Here is a 13,711-nt window from a genome sequence, read left to right on the forward strand (position 1 = left end):
CATACTAGTGTTCCCTGGTAGACCCATCGCTGGCAAAATGTTGGATACATCGGGGCATTCTTTATCGATGCTGCTATTTTCTCAGATGTTAGCGTATTTTGAACAATAATGAAGCCAGCTGGTCTTTCCTGGCAGGTCCAACACAGAGGTGAGGCGCAGCTCTCTGCGGCTGACCAGCGCCGCCGACCAGGCGGCGGCGTCGCAACTGGAGGCGCTGCCGCCGGGCCGCTTCTTCCTGGAGCTGTACGGCGGGCTCGTGCTCGGCTGCATCCTCCTCAACCTGGTGCGCGTGCGCGCCTTCTTCTACCTGTGCCTGCGCGCCTCCAGGAACCTGCACGACCGCATGTTCAACTGCGTTCTCAGGGCCGCCATGCGCTTCTTCGACACAAATCCCTCTGGGCGGATTCTCAACAGATTCTCCAAGGATATTGGCTCTATCGACGAACTCCTGCCGATGTTTGCGATGATGATGATTCAGGTAGCTTTTGTTTCTAAAGAGAATTTTTAAAATTTAACTATGTCCATTAAATTTATTTAATTGTACTGGTTGAAAAATAGTGGGCTGTGAAGTGTGACAGTGTTACATGACGCAGTTGATGCGGAGTGTTAGCGGTGAAGACAATTACGTTTGGAGAAAATAATACGAGAATGTAACGAACATTGCAAATTTCTTGCACAATGAAGTATCAGAACAAAAGTCAATGTACTGGAGCCACTCAACTTCACCAGAATCGAAAACATTCAAACAGTCACTTTAATACAGTCGAAAAATGATGTCTATCGCATCTTTTCTGCAACTTGAAGAGTCTTATTTGATTGATTTCGCAGATGTCGCCAAACAGTTCTGTTAACGCGCACTGCAAAACGCTCAACAAACTGAGACGAGCCTTCCAAACTGACCGGAACAGGACACTGTCGTCTGGGATAGACTTCCTCCACTACAACGCTTGTCCAAAGACCACCACCCGTACCAAGGGTAACATTCAATTTCTCCGCGGGGAATTTCTCGACAGTTCATCCTAAAATTGCGACCTCGCATACAGCGACTATTATCTGTTGCTACACTTAAAGAAATGGCTTGTTGGACAACGGTATGACGATGACGACGAAATCAGGACTGCCTTTGTCAAATGATTCAATTGGCACCAGGAGAACGCTATTCACATGAGTTGCAGAACTTAGCGCAACATTACAACAAGTGCTTGGAGATAAACGGCGATTACACGAAAAAATGAAGTAGGTTTGAATGAAACTAATACCAGTTCTAGAAGGTTTTTCTAACGAACACGTTTCTTTGTGATGTATCACCCGACTTTTCGAAAATACAGCTTAGATCGCATAACCTAACTAACAGAATTATTGTATAGACTCGTAAGAAAGAAACTGCTCACTACCTTGACGGGTGATGGCGGCCCTTCGAGACTAATCTTAGACATTTCCACCCGTGCGAGTTTAGGAATTATCATCAGGAAAGATTTGGACACTTTCTGCGAGCAATATGTATCTCTCTGAATGAATATCATGATAAATTGATATCCTGGATGTTACTGGTTAACTTTCTTTTCAGTATGATAATAGTGTCCGTAGTAAACCAAAATATGAATACCCAATCCAGTACAAAGATTCCTCTATGTTTCACAGAAGCGAAGACTGCACTTTTCTTCTCAGGTTTTCTGTTCGTTAATGCTTCCTTCTGTATAAGACAGTGTAAGAGTTATTTCATCAGATCTCATTACATGCTTTCATTGGTCACCAGTCGTATTTCTGTTCTCCTTGTACCATTGAAACCTCTTCTTTGATCCGACCTGATTTATAAGCAGTACCGGCTCTAAACGTGTTATTTGTTTGACGCTGTTTTCTCTGAGAACTGTATTGATCTCAGCACTTACTTTTCACTAATTGGCTTGTTATTAGAAACAAAAATCGTCTTTACTCTCTTATTGTGTCTGTCAGTAAAATTATTTTATCTCCAAGACTAAACTTTTTCCATTGTTTCCACTACACAAGGTAGTACAGTAGTTATGGCACTGGCCTGGCACTTCGAGCAGGATTTAAATCCTCGTTCGAGCACCCATATTTTGGATTTTAGTTGTGTTTTCCTAGAAACCTTAACTCAAATGCTGGGATAATTCCTTTGAATGGCCGTCGGCTGTTTGCCTTTCATCCTTTCCCTGTCAGGGCACTTACTTTTTCTCCAACGAAATCGTCGTCCAAAAAGTATTAAACCCTTATCTTCTCCATTTCTTCCCATGAACTCCGTGTATTTTCTTGGTACCATATTCATAAGCTCTAGCTATTGCACTAGATTAGCAATTGTTGACGTGCTTGAAACAGCTATAGCAACATTGGCAATTTGTTTCTAAGGGCGATAATGAAGGTAGACACAATAATACCAAACTTACTGATACCACAGACAGACAGCGCAACGAGGAACTAAATCCGGTAAACGGACTAATTCATTCATTTACTCGACAAGGTTTGTTGCTGTTTTTTGTATTGCTGTTGTCTCAGATTTGTCAGGCTATGGTGACAAAGCAGGAGTAGACCGGTCGCCTGGTGCAAGTCTTTTGAGTTGACGCCATTTCAGCGACTTGCGCGTCGACGGGGATGATGATGAGGAGAGGAAAACACAACACACAGTCCCTAAGCGGAGAAAATCTCCGACCCAGCCGGGAATCGAACCTGGGCCCCTTTGCACGGCTTTCCGTCGAGATGACCGGTGGTTATAGTGCCCAAAGACAATAACAAACAACATTAGTGCGTTTCAAAGCTTGCAGAAAGGAGCTCTGCGCTCTGATATTTATTATGCGAATTGAGATTATTGGGCCCGATCCCTATAAGAGCCTGCACCTGCTTCAGCAAGATGATGGAGGCCCCGAAAAGAACAGTTGTTTCATCGTAGGAATGATTACATCGAGGCTCATTGGAACACGTGTCGCATCGAGAATAAAGAGAAATCAATGCGGGGTTTTCTATGCAGAATATGGGTGACGCCGTGATTCAAGGGATTTCATATGGGCAGATATTCAAGGCGTTGCGGCTACGAACGCGAAGTAAATAAATAGTGTTGGTTGTCGATACTCACTTTCCGCCACAATTATTTACCATCTAAAGGTGATGAATTAAGGTAGAACTAGACTTCCATGTCTCATTCCGAATTTTAGATTATGAAAAATAGGCCCATTTTCTAAAGCAGATAAGGCAGCAACCTAATGCTCATCTCTTATCAGAGTATAGTACAATAATAACGAGGTTACAAGAATTTCAAAGCGCACGTTTTGTTGCTCAACGAACAAGTGATGGACCCTACTAGTATTTATACTTGTCTTATTCTCGTTTTTTATCTTAAATAAATTTGTATTATTATCGAAAATTATTTTCATTTAATTCAGCGGCTTCATTTTATTTATACGGAGGCCTAATAAGATTTTTGGAATCAGTTTACATTAGTTATAAAATGACACACTTACTGTCTATCACCATTTGATCATAGCAGCTGACAAGATACCTAATGAAACAATTATAACGTTTCTGAATTATCATCCATTCACAGCTCGTATGTAAGTGGCAAGGCAAAAGGCTTTCGAACATATAATGACACACTGAACAATGGCCTTTATACCACTGTACACTTGCTTAGCATCCTCTAACATCGTCACAGTTTTGTGGCAGTGCAGTACACACCGCTAAGACAGTTTTACATTTTTGAAAATGTTTTACTCAATCAACGAGGATGATCGAAGTCAGCAATTTCAGTAATGTACACTTAACTTCATAGCTATGAAGCAGCACTTGTAACTACGCATGTCTGTGTACTGTTAATGAAAGAAATAATCTATGAAATTTCTACGTACACAAAAGGATATAGGTTACCATCTGTATAACAGGATAGTTTGCGGTCAAACTAGTTGATCTTCTTACGTGATATATTACTAAATTCTAGAAAAACACAAGTTTTCCCCTTTTTGCAAAAATTAACTGAAACAGCAACTCTTGCCTTTTGTGATCTATGATGGTGCGATTAACCCTCAGTTCGTTGGTGCTCAGACATGGTGCGTCATATTGCACCACCTGTACGTTTTTGTTTCTTGCGTATCTCTTTAGGTACAATTACTATTGCAACAGTTGTACTTATTACAGCACATTGATCAGAGACTCATAATCATTATGTTGAGCAGGAAGCAGCCACATCTTGTCTGCCCTAAGATTTCGTCTTGCCTTACATGAAGCGCAAAACAACTACTTATTTCCAGGAGCAGACCCCACTATGAAATGTTCTGTACCGAGCTAAGCGCTTACACTCCAAGATATAGCACGCCACTATATTGGAGAAGGTTGCCGACTCGTTGCATGCTATACGTCCAAAGGTTTACAAACTATCTCCGTAACTGTGATTAGATTACATAATCTCTTTGATAATCACAATTTCTTTGATGTCATTACTACACATCTCTGCTGATATAAATTGCTTAGAAAAACAATAAAGAAATAACGCTACAGTAATCGTGTAGAAAAGATATATACAAGAAATGGTATCAGACAAATAAAAAATTCGACAACTCAAATGTACAGCTCGTTACATATGTGTAACTTGGCACTTACATATCCTACAGTAGACGGCCTGTACGTCTGTCTTTGTTGGACATACGACGCTGTCATCTACTTCTATGGAGTGCACGTGAGCTTCATAATTGGCCAACGAGAAATATAAATGATTTTCCTGGTCAGAGGTAGGAGGCTGTCTCCTCTACATGGCACTGTGACGTATGTCATCCTTGATGACAACATAATACTTGGTACGTAGGTATGTTGCAGAATAAACCGTGAAACTAAGGACGAAGTAAAAATATTCCTTACCAGTTCATAGGCTGCATGGCTGCATTTCATCTACTTGATACCCGATCACTGATATAGTATTTGCATGCCTCAGGTTGAACGGTATCTAGAAATATTCTGGATAGGCGCCCATTTCTAATTATCTCATTGATGTGTCATTAAAAACTAATTTTCATTTTTTTTTATTTGGACCACGTCCGTCTCTCTCTCTCTCTCTCTCTCTCTCTCTCTCTCTCTCTCTCTCACGCACACACACTCGAGAAGGAATAGATCAAATATCATTCAGTCCAGCTTCAAAAGGACCCAGAAATTGTCAGAATTATTCCTGTAACAAATGTGTCACATTGGCCTAAAATTAACGTTCCGAATTAACTGTTAGGTCTACGATTAATCTTTAGAACGTATATAGTTTTTGTGCTAGTAACCGCGTTATTATTTCTTCATGAAATACCAAGAATTTGTTTTCATATTTCAGATTTACCTGGTGCTTTGTGGAATTTTAGCAATCGTGGTAGTGGTGAACTATATTTACATTGTTCCCATCATCATCGTTGGAGCAATGTTCGTCTATATGGCGCGACTTTTCATAATTACTGGAAGAAGTGTGAAAAGTCTTGAGAGCATTCGTAAGTAAATAAAACACTCGTTAAGCAATTAAGTAGACTGTTCAGGTACAGAGATGAGCTAAAATGAGTTACATATTGAGAAAACATATAACTTTTCATATGTTTTTTTATTTCAGTCTTTGATCACAACATAAATTCCTTTAACGATGGCCGGTTTCAGTCAGTAATGACCATCTTCAGATCTACAATATAAAAAATATATACACCTAGTGGGCAATCTATCTTTCAACACAATACAACATTTTATACCACAATATATCATACAACCTGGGATATGTACAGATAAAATAAGTAAAGCGTACCTGTCCTACACGATGTCCTAATGTGATAAGGCTGTAATGGCATCGTTAAAAAATATAAATATACTCAGCACAGCATCATCACAAAAATCTAAAATGCGGTGTAAAATAGGCCACATCGTCCACATAGTCATTTTGCTTCTGGCGTTATTGTGCAAAACCTACTGAAGTGGAGTAGCTAGCAGAAAACTGTTTGCCTACATCCTTCATAGATGGTCATTACTGACTAAAACCGGTCATCGTCAAAGGAACTTATATTGTGATCAAAGAATGGAATAGAAAACAATTGACAGTATTGGATCACTGTTCAAATTCGTGACTATGTTGCAGCTGGTGATATAACTTTTCTCACAGTCATTAAGAAAAACTATGTTAAGCTTTTCTCTAGGAACTGTGTTATCCACGGAAGCTGCAAACGAAGTCTAACACCTTTAAAGCAAATAAGGAACCCCGTACTGTGATAAATCTGAAGAATCTGGCAGATTACCATTGCGATATTTGTTCAGCATATATATTGTGTTGTTTCAGGAAGAAGCCCCATTTATTCACATCTTTCCGACACAATCAATGGTCTGGCAACAATAAGAGCCTCAGGGACGCTGGCTCTAGTCAAGGAGGAGTTCGATCTTCACCAGGTATGCAACATCTCTTACAAGAGCAAAATTACAATTGTACAAAGTTACTACAGAGAAACATATTTCATGCGACAAAGTAGTAGGAATAAGAAAACATACATTTGTTTCAAGGTAAATGGTTTGATTAGTCTCTGTCGACACATCGACTGCTTTCGACACACACTTGTAGAAGTTTGAAAATAGTTCTCTTGCATAAGTTCGTTTGAAGAATCATGCAGGGTTTGATGAGCACACTGTTTCACACCATCACTGATGATATAAAATCAGTTTTTTTTCCTTGTCTAATGTGTTACAGAGGACGAGCGTATTAATACTAAAGAACAACAGCATTAATTTCAGGAACTTACAATTTACTGTACGTAGCAACGTTTGTAAACAAACCAAAACTGTTTTATGCATCTCCTCACTCTACATCCATGCTTTGGTAACCTCGACAGTTAACTTGTGTAATAAAATGGAACACCTATAGCTGTCCTTACGACGTTATTTGTTATATGGCTACCATTTTCAGTGCTTCACTGCATCCTCTTTAAGACGTAACTGAAGCTGAGGCGGGGCGGGAGGGGGGGGGGGAGATCAACTCCAATCGTATTCACGATTCATCAGTGGCCAACTTCTATGACCTCTTTTCCGCACACTACCTGTAACAATGATTTAGACGTAACATCATTCTTACAGGTAGTCTGCGAAAAAGAGGTCATAGAAGTTGGCCACTGATGAATTGTGTATATGGTTGGAGTTGACCCCCTCAGCATCATATAAGGCCTAAAGATGGTGCACTGAAGCACCTAAACTGGTAGCCATATAATAAATACCATTGTAAGGACGACTGTACGTGTTCCATTTTATTACACAAGCGAACGGCCAAAGTCCCTCTAATATCCAATTACAAGGGTGGACATACAAAAGTTAACTTTTACTTGTGTTGTTGAAGTAGCTTCGCTCGAGAACTCAATGGCCAACATCGAGACTGTTACTATTTTGCCACAGTTTGTGTTGTCCACCTTCTTGAAGCAAGTCATTCGGCTTTACTTCCAAAGGGACCATCTGCCGCACTACAGCAAATAATACAATCGTCACACATGACCTGGGAATAAAATGCTCGGAACATAAAGTGTGAGACTTATACAAGACTACTACAAATCTTCATAGACCATGGAGTTAGCAAGGTACCTACAACAAAAAAACCTAATAAATTATTGGCCAAACCAAAGATGGATGCTGTATTCCTCCCACATGAAATACACTTCACTCAGCCAGTGGCCTAGTATCATGAGAGTTCCAAATTTATACATAACTTAGCACTTTCAATGCACTAAGTATTGACAGCATCTGTAGATGTAAAACTAAACTGGTAATAACATCTTAATGCGACTGTTAAGCGTGTTAACATGGGATTGGAGAAGGCACTGATGGCTGAGGGCATGGGTCACATTTTAATGGTGCCAGTTAAGTCTATCAGTAGATCGGGCTTCACTAGGCATGGCCTGCACCTCAATAGGTTTGGGATGGGGAGGCTGGCAAAACTTACAGGTGTAGCGGGTGATGGTGAGGCCACTCATGGAAAAATTCCTGTGGTAGTTGGTGTTAGAGAGCTGCACCTATTTTAGATTGAAGTCAGCTGATAATTATATCTGCTCAAAGGAACTCCCTCTACCAAAGGGCTCACCTTCAGAGGACGTCATGTTTCCAAGTGGAGAAGTAATTAGCATATTTCGTCAAAATATAAGAGGTATTAGAGGTAAAGTTAATGAACTGCTTATAGATGTTGACGCTGAAATTGTTGGTATATAGGAGCACCACTTAAATAATTTGACAATTCAGAGGCTGGCTGTTTTTCAAGAAGTTCCTTGCGGGGTGGGGGAGTGGTCATGTACGTAAAAAAACAGTATTCCATTTGAGTTCATGGACGTATCACGGGACTGCACTGAACAGATATTTGAATGTTGTGCAGGGGCAGTTGAATTTAGTGAAACTAAACTTCTAATTTTTGTTGTTTATGGGTCCCCTAACTCTGACTTCAGAGCATTTCTGCTCAAGGTAGAGAGGGAGCTTGATCCACTTTATAGGAAGTACCAGAAATTAGTTATATGTGGTGACTTCAATATAAATTTTGTATATAATGGCGCATGAAGAAGGATGTTGGTAGGTCTCCTAAATTCACATGATCTGATGCAGATTATCTTTTTTCCAACTAGGGTGCAGGGGAACAGTAGCACAGCCATAGACAATATTTTTATTCATTCTTCATTATTAGATGGGCATTCTGTTAGTAAAACGGTGAATGGCCTTCCAGACAAATTTTAACACTGAAACGCTTCTGCACTCAAACAAATGTCACATATGTAGGAAAGTTAATCCAACGGCAATAGTTTTTTAAACCTTATTAAGAAACAAGAGTGGCAGGATGTTTATAGTGCCGATAACATAGATGATAAATATAATGCTTTCCTTAATACATTTCTGATGCTCTTTGAGAACTGCTTTCCATTAGAACGTTATAAACGGGGTATTAGCAGTAGTTGGATAAGGATATCATGTAGAACAAAGAAGGAATTATATCAAAATTTTAGAAGTAGTCACACTCAAGCTGCAGTATTCATTACAAACAATACTGTAAGGTGCTTAAAATGTTATTAGGAAGGCAAATAGTAAGTGGTATGCTAACAGAATAGCTAATTCTCAAGATAAAATTAAAACCATATGGTCAGTTGTGAAGGATGTGTCTAGTCAGCATCACAAGGTCGACGATATAAAGTTAGTTCATAGTAAAAATATTTCTGTTACTGATAAATCAGGTATATGTACAGCATTTAACAATCATTTTCCGAGCATTGCTGGTGAATTAAATAAAAATTTAGTTTCTACAGGGAATCATATAACTCTCTTGGAAAATGCCTTTCGAGATTGATGTCTGAAATACTCCTCTATGATACTAACAAGGGGAAGACTGAGTCAATAATTAAATCATTGAAGACAAAGAACTCTCGTGGATATCATGGAGTGCCTAGCAGAATATTGGAGTACTTTGCTGCACATGTTAGTCCTGTACTTAGCCAAATTTGTAATTTTTTCTTTAAGTATAGTCACTTTCCTTTATAAAAAGGGAGAAAGGGGTAATGTAGAGAATTTTAGACATATTTCTATGCCATCAGTGTTTGCTACAATCATTGAAATTGCTATCAAATTTACAGTTCGTCTTCAGAAGTCGTTTAACAACTGAAAATGCTATGTTCTCTTTTCTCTGTGTGTTGCTGGATGAGTTAAACAAAAGGCTTCGAAGACTAGGCATATTTTTTTGAATTAACTAAGGCGTTTGATTGTATTGATCATAAAATATTGCTCCAGAAGTTGGACCATAACGAAATGTGGGGAGTAGCTCACAATTGATTCACCTCTTACTTTGGCAACAGACAGCAAAAAGTCATTATTCACTGTGTTGAGAATGGCTGTGATGTGGGATATGAGGGGGGTAGCGTTAAGTGGGGTTGCCCCAGGGATCAGTGTTGGGGCCACTCCAGTTCCTTATTTCTATAAATGATATGCCCTCTTGTATTATGGGTAACTGTAAAATATTTCTGTTTGCTGATGACACTAGCTTGGTACTAAAGGATGTTGTGTGCAACATTGTCTCAGTTCAAATAGTACAGTTCATGACATAAGTCCCTGGTTTGTAGAAAATAAACTAACGTTAAATCACAGTAAGACACAGTTTTTATAGTTTATAACGCGCAATTCAACAAAACCTGACGTTTTAATTTCACAGAATGGACATATGATTAATGAAACTCAACAGTTCAAATTTCTAGGTGTTCAGATAGACAGTAAACTGTCGTGGAAAGTCCATGTTCAGTATCTTGTTCAAAGACTTAATGCTGCCATTTTGACTATTCGAAAGGCACCTGAAGTGAGTGATCGTTCGACACGAAAAATAGTCTACTTTGTTTATTTTCATTCGATTATGTCATATAGTATTATATTTTTGGGTAACTCTCCCCATTCTAATTTTTAGCCCAGAAACGGGCGGCTCGAGTAATTAGTGGTGTAAGTTCACGAACGTCTTGTCGACCCCTGTTCAAGAGTCTAGGTATTAGGACATTGCCCCTCAATATATATGTTCTTTACCGTCATTTCTTGTTAGCTGTATTAGCTTATTCCCAATACTCGGCAGAAATCAAACCTGCATTTGGATCGGATTTCCTCAACTCTCGTGCAGAAAGGTGTGCAGCATACTGCTGCATCCATTTTCAATAACCTACCACTAAAATTAAAAACATCTTAGCTGTAATCCTCGCGCTTTCAAATCGAAACTGAAGAGCTTCCTCATGTGTCACTCCTATTCTGTCGAGGAGTTCCTTGAAAAATCAAGCTGATTCTTGTTGTACTGTTGATTGCGTTTACTTAAACCTATGGCTTGACTTTTTTCGGGTTCATAAACATTTTTATCTGTTATTATTTTTATGTTATGTACTGAGACGTTCCATGACCTTGGAGATTTGCTCCTCAATTTGGTCCTACGGAACGTGACGTGTAAATAAATAAAATAAATAAATTTGTTTTTCAATTTAGGTTATGACCTTCTCAGGTATATATCAGGTGGTTATAATTAAAGTGACAGTGTTCCAAGTGGTGCAGTGTGGGCTGTAGAGATCACAGGAAACTGAAACACCAAAAGTATGTTCATTTATCCGTGCGCTCGCGGAGCATGCTGAAAATATAGTAGTTCCACTTAGTGCCACCAACTGAAAATATTGTGCTATAAGTAGTCAGAATGCGGTGTGGAGGCAGAAAAATGGAAGAAGCGATCAAATACATGATAACAATGGTTCTGGTACATTTGTTAGGTATGATCACAAGTTATAATGTGCACTGAATATTGTCTCCTGACTCATCAATATGCCGTATTTGCAACACGCCATGGTTGACTGTTGCTCGTAGCATATCCGATGTAATCAAAGCGATATGTCGTAATATGCTATCCTTCAGGCCCATAAGAGTCTGAATACATCCCTGATAGACACAGCCATTTAGATTGCCCCACAACCAGAAGTCACAGGGCTTTAGATCGGGGGACTTGGAAGGTCGCACGTCTTAAAATTACCTAGAGAGGATGCAGCCGTTGCCGGAGGTTTCTCGAAGCAAATCTTTCACCCAGCAAATCTTTCACCCACATGTGGTGTCGCCACATCCTGCGTAAAAAAACCAGTAGTGTGGACGAAGCTGCATTCTGCACAAGGAGGTCCTTATTGACGTGTAGATGTCACTGTACACCTAACTGTATCTCATAGAAGAAAAAACGGACTTAGAGTGAAGGCGCTTGTTAAATCACACCATATAAACAAATAAGATGAGTGCAATAGATGTTGCTGACGACATAGCCACATGTCATCCACCCCCGAACTTGCACAAAAAAAAAGAAAAAAAAATCCGAAGGGAAAAATCACGGCGTTGTAGTCTATCTTGTGGCCTCATTTGGTGCCCATTCTGTATCTTGTGGGGGTACCAGTGAAAAATGCGCCGCAAATCTTTTGAACTGCTGACCAGGGAAAAGGGAGAGAGAGGTTCGTTGTCAGAGCTCTAGCACTGGACACAGAATTTGAGGCATGTGCTGCACGGTCGGCTGTGGCTACACCATGTTCATCAACGACTGCAACAGGAATCGGCCACTTCCTTCTCTCTGCTGCACTGACTGATTTATTTTTCCTTCAGATTTTTTTCATATTCTTTAGCCCATTTATTGACATGAGGCCTCTCCGAAGCTGTTATGTCGGTGATATTCCCTCAATGCGATGCTGCTATTGCTGCCATTGTGATAAAACGACTTTACGAGCGGTGCAAGGTCTTGCTTCTTAGTAACTACTGGATTTCGGATGGAAAACTGCAGCCTTCTTACCCCCAGTCACTTCACAAAGGAAATGAACACGTGTCACCAAGCGAAGAACAGTCAAAACAGAAAACATTTCGCATTCCGATTGCTTGCAGTGCCATGTTTTCACCTGGTGGCAAAAATGGAACTTTGTTTTCAGCATTCTGTGGGAGTGTGCTGATGAATAATATACCTAGGATATTTCAGCGTCCTACAATATACACTCCTGGAAATTGAAATAAGAACACCGTGAATTCTTTGTCCCAGGAAGGGGAAACTTTATTGACACATTCCTGGGGTCAGATACATCACATGATCACACTGACAGAACCACAGGCACATAGACACAGGCAACAGAGCATGCACAATGTCGGCACTAGTACAGTGTATATCCACCTTTCGCAGCAATGCAGGCTGCTATTCTCCCATGGAGACGATCGTAGAGATGCTGGATGTAGTCCTGTGGAACGGCTTGCCATGCCATTTCCACCTGGCGCCTCAGTTGGACCAGCGTTCGTGCTGGACGTGCAGACCGCGTGAGACGACGCTTCATCCAGTCCCAAACATGCTCAATGGGGGACAGATCCGGAGATCTTGCTGGCCAGGGTAGTTGACTTACACCTTCTAGAGCACGTTGGGTGGCACGGGATACATGCGGACGTGCATTGTCAAGTTGGAACAGCATGTTCCCTTGCCGGTCTAGGAATGGTAGAACGATGGGTTCGATGACGGTTTGGATGTACCGTGCACTATTCAGTGTCCCCTCGACGATCACCAGTGGTGTACGGCCAGTGTAGGAGATCGCTCCCCACACCATGATGCCGGGTGTTGGCCCTGTGTGCCTCGGTCGTATGCAGTCCTGATTGTGGCGCTCACCTGCACGGCGCCAAACACGCATACGACCATCATTGGCACCAAGGCAGAAGCGACTCTCATCGCTGAAGACGACACGTCTCCATTCGTCCCTCCAATCACGCCTGTCGCGACACCACTGGAGGCGGGCTGCACGATGTTGGGGCGTGAGCGGAAGACGGCCTAACGGTGTGCGGGACCGTAGCCCAGCTTCATGGAGACGGTTGCGAATGGTCCTCACCGATACTCCAGGAGCAGCAGTGTCCCTAATTTGCTGGGAAGTGGCGGTGCGGTCCCCTACGGCACTTCGTAGGATCCTACGGTCTTGGCGTGCATCCGTGCTTCGCTGCGGTCCGGTCCCAGGTCGACGGGCACGTGCACCTTCCGCCGACCACTGGCGACAACATCGATGTACTGTGGAGACCTCACGCCCCACGTGTTGAGCAATTCGGCGGTACGTCCACCCGGCCTCCCGCATGCCCACTATACGCCCTCGCTCAAAGTCCGTCAACTGCACATGCGGTTCACGTCCACGCTGTTGCGGCATGTTACCAGTGTTGAAGATTGCGATGGAGCTCCGTATGCCACGGCAAACTG

At 41.3% G+C, this 13,711-nt stretch overlaps 1 protein-coding gene across 1 annotated transcript in view; it reads left to right on the top strand.

Annotated features, from left to right (window-relative positions):
* The window catches only part of LOC126457902 (ATP-binding cassette sub-family C member 4-like), a 274,881-nt gene that overhangs the window by 208,894 nt on the left and 52,276 nt on the right, over nt 1-13,711 (top strand). Inside the window, exons 16-18 of the mRNA XM_050094578.1 lie at nt 136-478; nt 5,312-5,462; nt 6,290-6,396. Of these exons, the coding sequence (XP_049950535.1) occupies nt 136-478; nt 5,312-5,462; nt 6,290-6,396 (601 nt within the window). The remainder of the gene's footprint in view (nt 1-135; nt 479-5,311; nt 5,463-6,289; nt 6,397-13,711) is intronic.

This window comes from Schistocerca serialis, chromosome 2 (genome assembly GCF_023864345.2).
Source record: "Schistocerca serialis cubense isolate TAMUIC-IGC-003099 chromosome 2, iqSchSeri2.2, whole genome shotgun sequence".
Classification (NCBI taxonomy): Eukaryota; Metazoa; Arthropoda; class Insecta; order Orthoptera; family Acrididae; genus Schistocerca; species Schistocerca serialis.